The sequence below is a fragment of the Branchiostoma lanceolatum genome, chromosome 3, assembly GCF_035083965.1.
Source record: "Branchiostoma lanceolatum isolate klBraLanc5 chromosome 3, klBraLanc5.hap2, whole genome shotgun sequence".
Classification (NCBI taxonomy): Eukaryota; Metazoa; Chordata; class Leptocardii; order Amphioxiformes; family Branchiostomatidae; genus Branchiostoma; species Branchiostoma lanceolatum.
The window spans coordinates 19,465,399-19,482,012 of record NC_089724.1 but is presented as its reverse complement, the minus strand read 5'-3'; the positions used below and the strand labels follow the sequence as shown (position 1 = coordinate 19,482,012).

At 42.4% G+C, this 16,614-nt stretch overlaps 2 protein-coding genes across 7 annotated transcripts; one reads left to right on the top strand and one right to left on the bottom strand.

The window, feature by feature from the left end:
• The first annotated feature begins 65 nt into the window (after positions 1–65).
• On the top strand, positions 66–13,866 carry LOC136430874 (venom phosphodiesterase-like). Of its 6 annotated transcripts, none has more exons than XM_066421935.1 (26): positions 66–222; positions 976–1,048; positions 3,297–3,406; positions 3,636–3,693; positions 3,932–4,013; positions 4,321–4,412; positions 4,806–4,885; positions 5,099–5,218; positions 5,505–5,614; positions 5,804–5,869; positions 6,007–6,079; positions 6,334–6,442; positions 6,640–6,683; positions 9,155–9,236; positions 9,525–9,556; positions 9,789–9,910; positions 10,380–10,458; positions 10,554–10,641; positions 10,927–11,126; positions 11,248–11,302; positions 11,420–11,568; positions 11,771–11,897; positions 12,095–12,178; positions 12,487–12,619; positions 12,724–12,892; positions 13,133–13,866. In XM_066421935.1, exons 3-26 carry the CDS (start codon positions 3,338–3,340, stop codon positions 13,271–13,273), a joined length of 2,364 nt encoding a protein of 787 aa, XP_066278032.1. In that variant the 5' UTR covers positions 66–222; positions 976–1,048; positions 3,297–3,337; the 3' UTR covers positions 13,274–13,866. The 6 variants fall into 6 exon arrangements, with proteins under 6 accessions (XP_066278032.1, XP_066278030.1, XP_066278033.1 ...); XM_066421933.1 differs by having other exon boundaries at positions 3,293–3,406; XM_066421936.1 differs by lacking the exon at positions 976–1,048 and having other exon boundaries at positions 3,293–3,406.
• Positions 13,867–13,880: 14 nt separating this feature from the next.
• On the bottom strand, positions 13,881–15,530 carry LOC136430878 (uncharacterized). Its single transcript, XM_066421943.1, has one exon. It carries the CDS (start codon positions 15,485–15,487, stop codon positions 14,480–14,482), a length of 1,008 nt encoding a protein of 335 aa, XP_066278040.1. The 5' UTR covers positions 15,488–15,530; the 3' UTR covers positions 13,881–14,479.
• Positions 15,531–16,614: the final 1,084 nt, after the last annotated feature.

Genomic DNA, 16,614 nt, shown 5'->3' with positions numbered 1-16,614 from the left:
TTTCCTTTTGTTCACACTACAGGTAATATTATGACAGATCCATTTGAAAAGCAATGTAAGGCCACGCACAGTAGCCTTTTTGACTTTTCCAAATGATTAAAAAATACTGGATAGACAAGAATAACTTAGTATAACACTGTGCAGTTTACGGTTTGACTTTTGAAGTTGCACACCTGGCAAGCAGACCCCGCAGCGCATGTGGATGATCGGGAGTAACAACAGGTCAGCTGAATTATTTTGAGATGATTTCTTTCAATTCATTGTTCAATAGAATAGGCTTCATGGGCTTGTAATGACAATCTCATTCCCGACCCAACTCCCACTTTTTGACCTACCATTGAACCTACCATTGAACCGTAAAGACCTCACCCGGGCAGTCCATGCCGGTATGGACCAGGAAATACGACGTTATCACACAGCTTTTCACCATTAGACCACGCGTACCTGGCCCTCCTAATGTACATGTTCATGTACGGTGTCTTGAAAAAAGACATCAGTCTGGTTTATTTCTTGTTTGTCACCATCGTGTCATGAATCAATACTTTCCAGATCTCACTCAATTTCTCTTTTAAAGGATAAATACTACTATACTGAAAAGGGACGAAAATAGTGAATGATTCTTAAACGCAGGCCATATAAGAAACACGCACCCCTCACGTGTAGGTTATAGACTGATTTGAGGCGACACCAGCTGCGCTCACTCGGGGATGAACCACTGAAGGTTGGGTCTTCATGTTCGCTTGATATATCGCGATATAACATGCATTAAAGGATATGAAACGTGATGAGTTAGGAATCAGATGAAAAATATTGAAATAAAACTATTTGGAGAGTCACTAGTTTGAAGTAAGCATTGTTTTATTTCCCCTCCTCCGCATATCGACAGTACGTAATGAAACGTCCCCAGTATATATATAGTTGTTTCCTTGTTTGCCAACTTCTTGGCTGAGTTCACATTTTCTCTTACCACATCAGACTAGCGCTATAGCGGCAGATTCTGCGGCTGTTTACTTGACCAGTTGCTCTGTTGTACCTACCCGTGACAAAGGTGAGGATATGGTTATCTTCATGACGTGGATGGATTTATTACGTTGTCGGTCACTTAACCTGAAGTACTGTTTCTCAGAGTAAACCATGCACTTGGCTAAAATCAAAGCCACGCCAGGTGGGTCAAAGTACATGTATTCATGATCGTTCGCTTCAGGTTATTTCGATGCATTGTTTGATCTCAAAACATTACTAACTGGACCGTTAACACTGACAGTTGAGTAAGATAAATGTCTACAAGTTAAAGAAAAATGTAAAGCTGTAAATTTCATAATAAGACGTAAGGAAATGTCATCCCCTGTGACTTAAAAAACGTTCCGTCACAGGCCAGAGTATTGGCAAAGGATTTGATGCAAGTAAAAAAGCACATGTATGGGTCGCCTATTGGAAGGGCTTAAATTCAAACTGACCATGTACCACATTTCTACATGTCCATTTGGTTTCACTGCTTCTATTTAAAGCTACCAAATCTTAGATTAGAAAGTTAACGTTACGCTGGTTGTCAAGCATTTCTCGAGCTACTGTTCTGAAAGGGTCATAGGGACGCACTTGTGTGCTTAGGTGCTTGAAGCACACCGCCGTTGTTGGCCAATTGGGTAAATGTTTAAAGAAACCAATTGAATCAGAGCTGGTCATTCATTCAACTATTGATCCCACGCCCTTTGTAAAGACAGCAACTGTGAATAAATGACCCCTGGAGTTCGCACGAACGATAAACAAACTTTGGATACACTTTTCAACTTACTGTGCTGTATATGTACGCAGTAACGTTGAAAAAAATGAAATCTAAAGCCTTTTTTACACACGATCTAGGCACAAAGCGTGTTTGGGGACAGAACAGCGGGTGGGGAGCATGATACGCACCTGTAGATTAGAGAAAATAAAACTTACACCCAAAAGCCGTCTGATCATAGAGTTGGTGAAGTAAACTAACTAGGAAGACGCATATATAATGGGATCAAATAAGCAACTGGAAAATGCAAAGATCTATTGATCTAAAAGAAACAGCAATCTTATACCCCCTCCCCAATAGTACTTTTCTAGTACATTAACGATATGTACCTGTAAAGAAATGCAGCTGTAACTAGCTGAAGTCGCCCTCGATTTACAAAAGCCGTGTCTTTTTATGGTCTTTTATTTGCAGTGCATTTGTTCGTGTTGTAAGCAAAATGGTTTTACATTAATAGATGAGTTTCTTAGCACATGTTGTAAGCTGCTAATATAATGTTTATTGCCAATTGCCCTTAGAACCATGTTTTTACATATTTATTTGAAAAAAAATTCTGTCAAAAGCTGACAACTTTAAATGTTAACCTTTTCACGGTCTTCAAAGGAGAATGCTTTATTGTAGCATGTCCAATAAAGGTCTAGAGGTCCATTGTTTTGAATATTGTCATTTTCGTGAAGTAAGGCCATATATTTGATCATTTTGCAGCTGCTTTGTGAGATTTAGAGTATAGTCGAAAACTTTTTATTTATTCTAGGAAACGGCCGAAAATTGATGCGCGTGCGGATGTCATCCATATAATCCAATCAACATGGCCTAATAAAATAACCAATGCTGGTAACAGTGTCCTCATTATCCTATCAGTTTGTCAGTCAAAAATGGCAATAAATAAAGTTAATCATACCGTAAATCACATCGTATATAATATCTGATGTAAATGCCACATATATCTTCCCTCTCCGTCCTTCGGCCCGCTCCTTTTGCCTCTGTTATTGTACCGTGTGCCCGCTGTGGTGCCCAACGTCACATGTACAAGGCCAGAGCACATGCAGGGAGATTATGTTACCAACTTCTGCTGCCTGCCATGATAATGTGGCGGATTGTGACGGCCGAAGGAAATACGTTGTGCAGTCGATACCTGCAACGTTAAGGTCCATTGAAACGATACAATGTGAGTTCATGTTGATATGCATATATCATAAATAGTATTGACGTTGGGTTTGTCCTCGATGCACATGTCAGCGTTCCGATTATGAATCTATTTTAGTAGCGTATCATCGAATGCAATGCACCTCCCCTCCCCCTATTGAAATCTCCATTTTCCTCTGTTGGACTGATATTTAGAATCACGATGTCTTTGTTACCTTCGCCATTGAAGAAGATTATTTTTATGGTAGCGTTTCAAGTGTATGTTTATATATCTGTATGTATGTATGTATGTATGTATGTATGTATGTATGTAATGTATGTATGTATTTATTGTTGTGACACACTGACTTTTCATTGTTGTTCTTTCAGACAGAAAGGACTTTGTAGGAACAGTTTGTGGAATCCCCAGCATCCATGGCCAGTGATAAAGACAAACCAACAAAGACGGCTCTAAGAAAGGGACTTATTGCTGGTCTGATAGTGGTGGGTGTGGCCACTTCACTAACTGATTGCCCAGAAATCATACTATACGCTATCCATGTTGTTATTAGATCAAGCACGTATACACAACGTTCTTACTTATATACGCAGATTTTGTTAAAATAACATCATCTTAGATGACAGACTTATTGACATAGAAAAGGATGTAGAATTCAGTACTGGACTACTGGTAGTAGTATAATCATTCTTATAACAGACCTTCTTGTTTTAGGTATCCCTCCTATGTCTACTACTTGGACTTGGGTTAGGCCTTGGACTTCGAAAATCAGGTGAGAAAATGGCGGCTAACGGATCAAACTACAAATGTACTTGGAACAACATTGATCTAGCTCGTCTTTATGGAACGAGGAACAAAATTTCAAAAATACAGACCGCATCACAACATCTTATGATGCATTTATCGTTTTTGTTTGATTGAATTCATTGAATTTCATTTGAAACTTAACATATCATTCTGTTTCGGAGAAGATGTAAGATCGCTTCATCTCGTGTTCTTGTCATCTACAGGTGACAAAGGCTTCCAGTGTCCCCGCGGGGCATGGCTGGAGGAGCCGTGCATCAGCACCGACGGACCCCGCTGTCCGGCCGGGTAAGAACACCGGCACAGGGATTGGGACGGAGTACGGTACCATAGTTAGGACAGAGTCGACAGACCACTGTCGCAACTGTATCAGAGATGCCAAGAGAGCTTTAAATACGACGGTCCGAAATGGACCGGCTTTGGATACAGTAAAGAACACCGTCATGATCTGGGAAGGACGGCATTTAGAGGGAGGCGTGTCCTACCACTCCATTTAGGGACGTGTCAAGTTACACAGCAAGGATGCAATGATTAACTCATTTTAAGATGTCGTTTTGTTCTGTTTAACCATGTTTCTTTTCCGTTTCCTCCACAGTTACTCGGAGCCGCCTGTTCTCCTGATCTCTATCGATGGCTTCAAAGCAGAATATCTCCTCCGGAACATCACCCCCACCATCGGTCGGATGGGTGAGTATACCTTGATACCTTTCAGAACAATACATGTACGGGTACACGAGGCCATACGAATGAACTCTATAAAACTGTGCATTACGAATGATCGTATGATTGATGGTTAGTGTTTTATGTTATATGATTGTGAATGGATTACTCATTCAGTTTATGTTAAGTTATTATTTTGTAGCCTGATTTGCTATGATTGGCGTTATCTTGTGTAAGGGCTCCCTAAGTTAACTAAAGGGACCAACCTAAAGATTGATAGATAAAAATAAATAGAATCCAGGACAAGTAAGCCAGACTAAAGCGTTCTCATTTCGAAGCTTATTTCTAGTTCATTTGTGCAATATTTCTTTAACCAACTTGCAGTTGATGTTGCGGATTTTGTTTCATTGTTCACCCTAGCCAGGTGCGGTGTCCATGCACCCTACATGTACTCCCAGTTCCCAACGGTGACATTCCCCAACCACTACACCATCGTCACGGTAAGCGCGTTTTATCGTCAGTTTGTCCTCTGTGATCACGGATCAATCTTGGAGTTCTGTTAACGTTATAGTAAGCTGGTGGGCCATGTAGAAAAAAGTTTTCCAGTAGACCAATTTGGTCATATTCTGTTAAGCTGTTGTTTCCACAAAACTACCTCAACTGATCGGAGGCTAGCGTCCACTTGGTGAATGATTGTCCCGACTGATTTCCAGGGACTGTATGGCGAGTCCAATGGGATTACTGAAAACAACATGTACGATCCTGTCTTCAACACGTCATTCTGCCTGGGCTGTAACGAGTCTTTCGTCCCTGCCTGGTGGGGAGGAGAACCAGTAAGTAGAACGGCGATATGACGTATACTGTATACCCTGTAGTGTGTCGACATGTATGGGGAACTAATCGGAATTTCAGTAGCAGTTTTTCCTTACAGCTTTATAGTTCATATTTGTAATAAGTCCAATCTGAATGTTATTACAACAGTACTACGCTAAAGACTCCTCCTGGTGTCGCCCTCCTTGCTAAAAAAATCCAATATACATGTACAGTTTTTAGATTCACATAAATTGGAGGTTTACAGTCAGTATACCCGCTTATCCATGACTGACTTGTATTTTCCAGCTGTGGAACACAGTGAAGAAGCAGGGTAAGCGGTCAGGGACGTTTTTCTGGCCCGGCTCGGACGTCAAGGTTGAGGGCATGTACCCTGACTACTACAGGAGATACGATGGGTAGGAGGTCTGACGTGTTAGGATAGCTCGACCTACGCAAACTTTGCACCACCGCCAGCACAACACTTGGCGCTTGATATTATCGAAAGAGATTCACAGAACTGAGGGAGGGTGGGCCGGGGTGATATTTGGAAAATCTTGATTAAACAGTAATGATAATAGCTTCATCCATATGCTTTTATTCCACAGGAGCGTTGCTTATGAGGACCGAGTGAATCAGATTTTGAAGTGGTTAGAGCTACCCGAGAATGAAAGGTACTGCGTATTTCTCTTTACTCATTAGAACCCTTGGTGTGACTTTTTACCAGTCTTTAAATGTTTGTAAGGCAGTGATGTACAACGTAACGGTGATATTACCTGGCAACATGCGCATTTCTCTCCAACATCCCCAGGCCGTCCTTCCTGACGCTGTACTTCTCGCAGGTGGACACGACAGGGCACATATATGGACCCAACTCAAAAGAAGTATAAAACATTTATACATGTATTAATTTCAAAAATGTTATGGTAAATATTCAAACAAAAGCTTAAGGCTAACTTGCAGAAAAACGAGGATTTAACCTAATGGATGTGTTATCACTGGTCAAAATCAGTATAAATTTTTATTTTATTTTTTATTTTAGTGACGACGTCATGCCATCGGATTACGCGTTTTGGTTGATAAACATCCCTACTTGACAAACTTCTGCTCCAAAGTTATTTTCTCCCTCCCATGACAGATAAGGGAGTCTCTTGAGGAGATTGACTGCACCATGGCACAGCTCATGGACGGGCTGGCGGAGAGAGACCTTCTGGGCTGCATCAACATTATCACAGTGGCAGATCATGGTACAGACACAAAACATGGGGTCATCCCCGTTTCCTCTCCTGAATCACGTCATACTCGAGCTCAGACCAGGAAATGTCATGTTCACTCCTCAAATTGTGTCACCTACTTACAATTTTTCCAGACAAAAATTACGCTAAAACGCGTTTCTAGTCTATTGTGCATTTAACTGTTTTATTTGTTGTTGTGTGTGTCATAGGGATGGCGGAGACAAGCTGCGATAGAGTTGTCCGACTTGACAAGGTACGATGAATAATATGTTGTTTACAACTTTGAGGGAAATTTGTGATTTAAAGTGATCTTATGTGACAAGGCAAGTACAAGTGACCAAGATCGTATTTGAGCACAACATATTTGCATACGTTCCACTGATACCTTCTTGCTCCGTGTACGGAATCTTTTCGGTCTGTTTGTTAATGTTGGTGTGTGTCCGGAAGTGAGTGGGAAGATGGTGTCACCACAAAGGATAGACTTGTGGAAGTGATGGGAAGTAGAGTTCAGAGGCGGTCTACCTAGTGGTTTATCAGACAGGTATCGTTTTTGGTCTGTCCGTCTGTGTTTTCGCAGTTATACTAGTATATTTTCTATATGCTAGTCACGCTCGCCGTAGAGTAACAGGAAGTCATCAATGGACACATGTGATGTGATGTTATATCAAATATTATTTAAATAATTGATGAACTACAATCAAAAAAGACAAACGAGAAACTTTGACTATTTTGGAGAGGCGTAAAATCTTCGAACCTGTGTTAATTGTAGCGGTTATGGTAACTTGATCGGGTCGTCCAGGAACTTCGTTGGTTCAGTTACGGACACGTGGGTGCGACTTTAGGAAGGGGTGGTCTAAGGAAGGAAAAAGCGACTTCATTTTGATATAGCTTTAATTCATCCACTAAACTTGAAACGTGCAACTGGAAAGTAGTACATGTATATATTACCAAAATACATTATATACAGAGAAGCAAAGGGTATTAAGAAGTTACATGGTCACAGACAAAAGTATAAAAACTATTTTTATGTGGAGTTGAAATTATGTAACGTTACAATATAACAAATCTACGGTGGAAAACATATTAAGAATTGTTTTTGGTCATACTTTTTCAAAGAAGTCGCTCTATTTCCCTGTCCTTTTGTTCATCCACAAGGAGATGAATCGATTTTCTAGTTCGTAGAGAGTGAACATTTCAGATCCCAGACCTTCATTCAAACAGAACAGTTTCACCTCATTCACAGCCTTTATCGCCATGCTGAAGTTCTTAATAGGACCAGTAGGTATATCTCCATCACAGTTGTCCTCTTGCCATTGGCCTTCGCTCTCTTCTGGTTCTTCTTTCACCATGACAGGTAGTGTTGCGGCGTGTGTGTCGCCATCCTCTCTCTCGTTAGTCGAGTGAGATGTTGCCGGGCTCTCTGTGTTACTGCTGGTAACGTTAAACATGTCCGGGGTTGCGTGTCGACTTGTAAAACCGGGCCCATTCTGCTCCAGGTTTCCTAACAACGCATTGTCTAGTTGGCAGCTGTCTTGGCTCTCTGAATTCTCGTTACGACTGTTGTCAATAGAAAGGTCCAGGGCTGTGTGTACTTGTCCATCTGTGGTACTGGAAACCTCCTGCCCACGTCTCCGGATCACCGCCTTGTCTTCCCGATAATTGCCGCTCGACTTTCCGATTGTGCTGATATTATGACGCTTCCTGAAACTCTCCAGCCACCCGTTTGATGCCTTGAAGCCAGTCACACCCAGGTCTTTGGCGAATGTCAGCGCTGCTCCTTGTAGCATCGGTCCGTTAGTGGACTTACCCTGGGATGTTCTGTCACAGTAGAATTCCCAGCACAACTCGTTGATTTCCTCATACCCCGTGTAGCGCCTTCTCTTCTGGGTTTCTGGCGTGTTGTTGGCGAAGTCGTCCAGGTGCTCTCTCTTTCTCTTGATGATGTTCTCGATCTGAGTCTTCCCCACACCGAACTCCTTCGCGAGACTCCGCGAACTTCTGCCGCCCTTCTCGTACTCTTCGATGACCTGGATTCTCTGGCTCAGCATCAAACATTTCCTCTTCACGTTCGATCTTGTTGCCATCGTGTCGTGTCGTGTCGAATACAGGACTGGAAATCAGATCAAACTATTTCTCTTTATACTGCCTTGTACAAAGTTGTCTGTAAACTCGCTCCGCAAGTTGCTTTGTCTTTTGATGACTCTGTTTACTAACGCGTCACATTTGCATACGAATTGTTACAATTACTAATTTGAAACAAAACACACATCAATCACTGGCATAAATCGGTCGAGCGTCTCTTGCATCGGCGTCTTACTAGTATCACACTTTAGAGGAAATAACCTAGAAGATGTAGAATTTACGCGGCTCATTATGCAAGTCGCACCTCCCACGGTACCTAACTACACTAATTACAAATCGGGGCATAGGTCGTGGTAGTTATATTACTGTGTACAAATAGGTAAATATATCAAAGAATGTTTAGATCTTAGAACTAGTAGTGTAAGTGATAGTTTAAACTTGACATGTTGAAGTATTCATATACTTGTTATACTTGTACTAAGGTGAATTATTTTGTATCCCATTGTTGTTGTTTGCATGTTTTGTTGTAGAAGACCTTACGGAAGTCGCTGTACTTTTGTTGTGTACTACATGACTACATCTGTACCACATAAACTAATGACTGACAGGTTTGTTACAGTTTTATAATTACCTCTTCTTCAGCTGACTGACACAAGCGGGATGTACATCTACTCAGGATCAGTGGGAAGGATCCGGCCTTTTCGGCCCGATACAGAAAATACGTGTGAGTTTCAACTACGTTTCATCTTTACTCACTATTGAGAAAAATAAGGGCAATGAGAGAGGAAGGAAGGAAATGAGAGAAAGAAGGAAGGAAGTAAGTAAGAATGTAAATAAAAAATCAGCATCCTTTTTCTAAACAGTAGAAATAAATAAAAGAGAAGCACAGGTTTGTGGGACTCAACGACCGAGTAGAAACGTTAATTATGCACAATTGTCGGGATTACAAGTAGTTCTTTACATGTCAAACTAGCTGCGATGTAAAACATTACAATTTTGTTCTTCATTTCAGTCGATCCTGTTGCAGTTGCAGACAGTTTAACGGTGAGGTGTCCGTCCAATCCACATGCAATCTACTTTCATTAAAGGGGCCCTAAACTCCAGAAGAGAGTGTTATTTCCCAATAAGTTATGTATCAATGGATACAGCAGACTTTTTGCAGAATTCTACTTGTGGTGAATTACGCGACGTGTGTTTTGTAAAACAACATGATACGCACCCTATGCAGACCCTACGCATGCATTTCCTATACGTAACGGGACATCCTTTTCTCTAGTGTGCAAGTCCCCACATGACTGTTTACAACAAACAAGACCTTCCCAAACGGTTCCACTTCGTCAACAACCGCCGGATAGAAGACGTCGTTATCAGTGTGGTAGACAACTGGCTCGTGGCCAGGTATGGCGCACCTTCTCTCATATCATCACCACCCTTTCACGGGGAGCGGTAGTTCTAACGGCGCGGTCACATTCGTCGTACGGTTTTGATGTCATACAATTTTCAAGCAGCTCGGGTTGTGACAGAAACAACCACCGACAAAGATCTTTTCGGTAACAAGACAGCTGAATTTTGTACCACACATGCACGGCTATCCCAAGAATGTCGACGTCCTCAGTTTGTGATCGTGCGTCGATCGTACGATGAACGTGAGGGCGCCCTTAGGAACTTGTAGTGGTGGTGTTGCAGTGCACAGTAATACCGTGAAAAGTCGTACGACATTAATTTGATTAAATTGAGTAAAAATCGGTAATATATTGTATATGGATATCCCAAATGAAAAGTATTTTCATACTGACTTATCATTGTGACTTATCGATGACACCTTGCTAAAGGTAAATGCTGATATATCCACTGGTATATCTTACAGGAGTGCCGAAGACAACTATGCCAGTGCATTCTGCGATGGTGGGGCACACGGGTACGACAACGAGTACCGTAGCATGCATGTAGGTACTTTGCTTAGTTTACTGTATCATTGCTTTACGATTTATGATTTTTGATAACGACTGCTAAAAACTGTACAACTTCTTCTTTCTCGTAGGCCCTGTTTGTCGCGCACGGCCCTGCCTTCAAACAAAACACAAAATCGCAGCCTTTCCAAAACATCGAACTGTACGACCTTATGGCAGGTGAGGATCTGGCTCTTCTATATCATCACATGAAGATGAAAGGTTGACAAAACCAGAGATAGTTTCATCACTTGCATGCATATCTCTTTTAACTTTCAAACTATTTCGAAACCTTTGTCGTGTCCGGCCTCAGCAAGGCATCGAAATATCACGGTAGCACAAACAAATTTATCGTCTTGTATGTGCCAAATACCTGTCGCTTAAGAAACCAGGGTATGAAATTGAAATAACATAAGCGTTCTTATCGAGAAACATGGCTGACACCATCCATTTGTTGCGACAAAGATCTGGTTGGAGTGACTCCGGCCCCGAACAACGGTACACGCGGCAGCCTGAACCATATCCTGCTGCAGCCCCGGCCTGTACCGTCTGAGGCCCCGCCCGCTGCAGCCGGGTCCTGCCCCTTTCCCGCGGACTACACCGCTGTTGCTTCACAGAACCAGGACTGTATATCAGCACCTGGGTCATCCTGCTCAGGATTCGCTGTAAGGATCGTCATGCGAGCTTTAACCTTGGTTTCAACTCAATCAAACCCACAGATGCTTTTTCTTCGTTTGATTCGTTTGATTTGATACTTTGATTTGTTTACCTGGCCGTTCCCCACAGAATTCTGCAACAGTCGAAGACTTTGACCGTGAACTAAACTTGGCCGCTGCTCAGGGTAAGTCATTCAAACATTACACGTGTCCAAACGAATTGCTTTTTGAGGTTCCATGTAAGTCATCGCGAAATACCCAAACAACAGATCCTAACCTTTCATCATACCTTCGTTTTTCAGAGTCCATGTATCAGTCGCAACATCTCCCATTCGGCGCACCTTCTGTCACCTTTCCTACGGGGTACTGTCATCTTACACAGAAGGATTATGTAGCCGCCTACAGCAGGGACACATTCATGCCGCTTTGGTCTGCTACCACTCTGTCTGAGGTAACGTTCATATCAAGAATCAATCTAACTACAAGTCGACGAGTGAAGCTCATGTTAATGGAAAATAGGACATATACATATATGTCAAAGGAATGTGCATTATTTCTTGAAGTTCACGTCTAGACTCTTATATATCAATTACGGGTATTACCGTGGAGAATGTGCTGATTGTTTTGCGTGATGGGTAACTTTCCACCGCTAGGACACACACATGTCATCGGCAGCTGTGACGTCATTATGTCGGCGGCATGACGTCAGAGTCCCTTCTACCGATTCCTTAAACTGTACTGAGTTCGGTGACCTGGACATCGGATATCTGTACTCACCGTGTAAGTCGTGACGTGGAGTCGTTTCACATTGCGTATTTCTAAGGTAGGAATCGATCAGTAAAACAGTACAGGTGTGACGCGGAAACAGTATAGCATTGGTAAAGCCTGTAGAAAGCCAAATCTTTCAAGGTATTTGATGTATCCTTATTGCCCTTAAGTAAAATGCCACGGTCTTTTGCTTCGTCTTATCCTCGCAGACCAAAAGTCTGGGGACGAGAGCAGCTGGATGACTGCCCTGGTGACGAGTAACATGGTTCCCCAACACAGGAGCTTCTCAGCAAGTATGCGAATCTTTGTACTGACGATACCAAGGCATTGTTCTAACATGATCAGTGTGTGTAAGGACGCCTCTAAGTGCGAAATACTACGCGAAGAAGTAGCGTTTATGTGGTAATGTTGTGGTTAAGTATTGCAGCTCCAACCAACCAATTGGAGTTTCACTCCAAGCTAGCGCTTGACAGAAAACACATTTGTAACGTTATCCATTTTGCACATAAATGCAGTGTACTTGTTTGGATGTTTATGCCAGTAGATCCTGTTTCAGTACCATGGACAGTGACACTTTATCCGCCATGTTGTTTGCCATCAGTCCTGTGGCGTCCGGCAGAGGAGAAGATTTCGCGTTGGGCGGGAACTTACAGCGGCGTGAACGTCATATCCGGACCCATCTTTGACTGGAACGTGGATGGTACAAGGGACGAACCGGGAACCAACGGCACACAGTCAGCATCTGTTTGATATTTTTCTACATAGATAACAAAAAAAATTCTCAATGTTTCATTTCACGTGGTTTTGTTACGCACCAACTCCTGTATTTCTTCCCTAGATTTCTACCCAATATCCCAGCACCCATCCCCACTCACTATTACAAGATCGTCACGAGATGTTTGGGCGGTGGCAACATCACTTCCGCCTGCCAGGGAGGAAAAGTCGACGTCATTTCCTTTATTTTGCCACACAGAGAGAGATACTTGTCCGCGGAACGGGGCTGCCAGGTATTCATTCTCGTCTACGTATTAGGCCCTGACAAATACAGCTAGCTAAAGCGTGCATGGTTTATGTGCGCCATATGTAGAGACCTGATATTTTTGCCGAAAAAAGTTGCTGTGTTTGAAATAGTGCGCCAACGAAGAAAAAGGACCAAATATGGATTTTCGAGAACGCTTTCTCTTTCTTTTTTCCTATTATACGAGTTATGTTTCTGCTGGCTGCTGATCTAAACTTTCTCCTTACAGGACTCGGATAGCCTAATGGAGACACACGTTGCCCGAGTGAGAGATATCGAGCTACTGACGGGACTGCGCTTCTTCCCTAATCTGGATCCAGACCAGGCGCTGCAGCTCAGACTGTTCCTACCCACTCAGCTATGGGACTGACGGCTGCGCACGTTGTTATCAGTCTCATGTACAACAAAGTTTGAGAATAATCAAACCTTGATAATTGACCACTTAGTCATTCTGGCCACGTTTTGTGTTCCCTGAGATTAGAAAAATGTGTTGATGAAAGAATGTGTACAAAACATTGTACTTCTTTGTTCAGTTTACAAATGTATTTGTGCTTATACAATGTGTATGATCACAATCTAATGTTGAAAATACCAGTGCCTGATGCATTTCAGTTTTACACTGCCAAAATGTATTTGTTGGATCTCTTCGACCGAAATCTAAAAAACTTTTAGAAAAAAATTGCTTCGTCTCATTTATTCTCGCCACGATCACGAGGCGATAGTTGCAGGAAGTCTAGAGGTGGTCGAACTAGTCGTTAATTTATCTGACAAGGCAGCATTCCAGGCCATGGAATGCTGTCCTGTCTGAACTACAATTAAACAAGACATATTAGAAACTTTGAATATTCTAAGCAGAGAAATCCGAACTCTTGTGAAATTTTGCGGCTATGGTATTTTGGGATGTCTAGGAAACTTTTGAATTCTTTCAGTTCATGAGTTTCGAATACATTGGTGCGACTTTAAGAGCGACAATGCAGTCCATGTGTATTGATACTTTAATGACAGAACTCCACTTGAAACATATAACTGGAAAACAGCACATGTATATATATCACCAGAAACCTTTATATACAAAGAGCCATGGGACGTTACAACTACTCGTTTACATCCCCGTTCATTTAAGTAACGTGGTCACATACAAGGGTATTAAAACTAAGCACGTACCGGGAACGTATCTGCATTAGAGCGTATAAGGTTTAGTTCCCGTATATATTAAAAGATGATATTCTCTATACAGTTTCCATATAGTTGTATCGGAAAAGAACCAACATCCAAAAGATACCGTGATAGATTTTATCATAACTCGAACATAACTCTTCGATATGCCTGACAATACATTCCAATTGAAGTACTTTGTTGACAGTTGACTTTGCCACCGATTATTAATAAATACAAGCAGTTCACCAGCCAGACGGAGCACCAGAAGCCTTGCGCATGCACATTGCGTTCTGTGACAGTGCTTCAAAACTACATACAGTATTAAGTTGAAACTACTATGTACAATATAGCATATAGAAAAAATAACACCGACATTTCAAGCATTGTCCTAGTCACCTGTTCTATAAGTCATCCAGGTCTATATCGCCGTAGACGTTGTCTGTCTTTTCATCCACAAGGAGATGAAGCGATTTTCTAGTTCGTAGAGAGTGAACATTTCAGACCCCAGACCTTCATTCAAACAGAACAGTTTCATCTCATTCACAGCCTTTATCGCCATGCTGAAGTTCTTAATGGGACCAGTAGGTATATCTCCATCACTGCTGTCCCCCTGCCATTCGCCTTCAGTCTCTTCTGGTTCTTCTTTCACCACGACTGGTAGTGTTGCGGCGTGTGTGTCGCCGCCCTCTCTTCTGTTAGCCAGGTCTTTCTCAGTCGTTGCAGGGCTCCCGATGTAACTGTTGCTAGCGGTAGAAATGTCCGGGGTTGCGTGTCGACTTGTGATATTGGACTCATTCTGCTCACGATTTTCGGATCCCAACAACACATCATCTAGGTGGCAGCTGTCTGCCGCCTTCGTCTTTGCACCGCTGTCTTGACTCTCTGAATTCTCGTCACAACTGTTGTCAATAGAAAGGTCCAGGGCTGTGTGCACTTGTCCATCTGTGGTACTGGAAACCTCCTGCCCACGTCTCTGGACCACCGCCTTGTCTTCGCGATAACTACCGCTCGACTTACCGATTGTGCTGATATTGTGACGCTTCCTGAAACTCTCCAGCCATCCGTTTGATGCCTTGAAGCCAGTCACACCCAGGTCTTTGGCGAATGTCAGCGCTGCTCCTTGTAGCATCGGTCCGTTAGTGGACTTACCCTGGGATGTTCTGTCACAGTAGAATTCCCAGCACAACTCGTTGATTTCCTCATACCCCGTGTAGCGCCTTCTCTTCTGGGTTTCTGGCGTGTTGTTGGCGAAGTCGTCCAGGTGCTCTCTCTTTCTCTTGATGATGTTCTCGATCTGAGTTTTCCCCACACCGAACTCCTTCGCGAGACTCCGCGAACTTCTGCCGCCCTTCTCGTACTCTTTGATGACCTGGATTCTCTGGCTCAGCATCAAACATTTCCTCTTCACGTTCGATCTTGTTGCCATCGTGTCGTGTCGTGTCGAATACAGGACTGGAAGTCAGATCAAAATATTTTTATACTGTACAGTTGTCTGCAAACTCGCTCCGCAAGTTTCTTTGTCTTGTAATTATTCTGTTTATTAACCGGTCGTTTGAAGACAAATTGTTAGAATTGTTAAGTTGATGAAACAAACACATTAATCACTGGCATAAATCGGTCGAGCGTCACTTGCTATTGTACATCGGCTTCTTATTACACAATTGAAACGAAACATTGTAGTAAGTGAAGAATTAAGCTATTGTATATGCAAATTACTCCTCCCATATGGTCTACATACCTAATTAACACACTAAGTACACATCGGGGCAAAGGTTGAGGACGTCGTTACATAAGGAAGGAGTCCGTAGACCACAAGTCTCCGTGAAGTAACTATGGTGTTTGTGGTGTGGTCTGAGGTGGTTGATGCCCTCTTTACCAAGAGTAAAGATTTCCTTAAAACCTGTTTCCAGGTAGTTGATTATTGTAACGCTAGGCAGTAACCAATGCAGTGTAGCAAGCCGGAGCCTAACCTCTACTTGGAGAGTAGGTAATTGGACCCAGTTACTGGCCCCAGCCATGGATTGTACCACACCTGCAAGATGGGGGTGTCGTTTTGTAAAATTACATTTAATACCTAGAAACACTGCTACGGGCTACGGTGCCCGAATATTCAACGTGCATCGATATATCATCTCGCCAATACTAGCAGGCGACATGCCAAAGTATCAAATTGATTTTGAGTTATAGCTGCGAACTCTTATGGGGTGAACCTCCTTCACAGAGGTAACAAAACAGCGAGGAAGGCATCTTTAGTACAAGAGCCCTGGCCAGGACCAAATTGTATCAACAAGTTCTTGAAGGAGGGGGAAACAATATGTTAAACCCTACCACTGTACTCTTCCATTGTTGTTTCAGGAGTGGAGAAATACTACAAGATTGGCAAAAAGGCATTGCAGTTCCCACACATATATATAAAGGTTGAGATACAAGATTTAAACAATTAAGTTACAGGGGCATAACTCTTTCCTCTTGCATAAGTACTTTTTTTTAGTATTCAACAAGGCTATAGACTCCTAACATACATCGAAGAACATTCTATGGGAAATCTAGGGG

What these genes read in the sequence shown, in the direction of transcription:
- LOC136430878 (XM_066421943.1), bottom strand. Translation starts at nt 15,487, where the DNA reads ATGGCAACAAGATCGAACGTGAAGAGGAAATGTTTGATGCTGAGCCAG.
- LOC136430874 (XM_066421936.1), top strand. Translation starts at nt 3,338, where the DNA reads ATGGCCAGTGATAAAGACAAACCAACAAAGACGGCTCTAAGAAAGGGA. An exon ending in GGACCCCGCTGTCCGGCCGG is followed by an intron (nt 4,014 to 4,320) that starts GTAAGAACACCG and finishes TTTCCTCCACAG; the next exon opens with TTACTCGGAGCCGCCTGTTC. An exon ending in CATCCTGCTCAGGATTCGCT is followed by an intron (nt 11,127 to 11,247) that starts GTAAGGATCGTC and finishes CGTTCCCCACAG; the next exon opens with AATTCTGCAACAGTCGAAGA.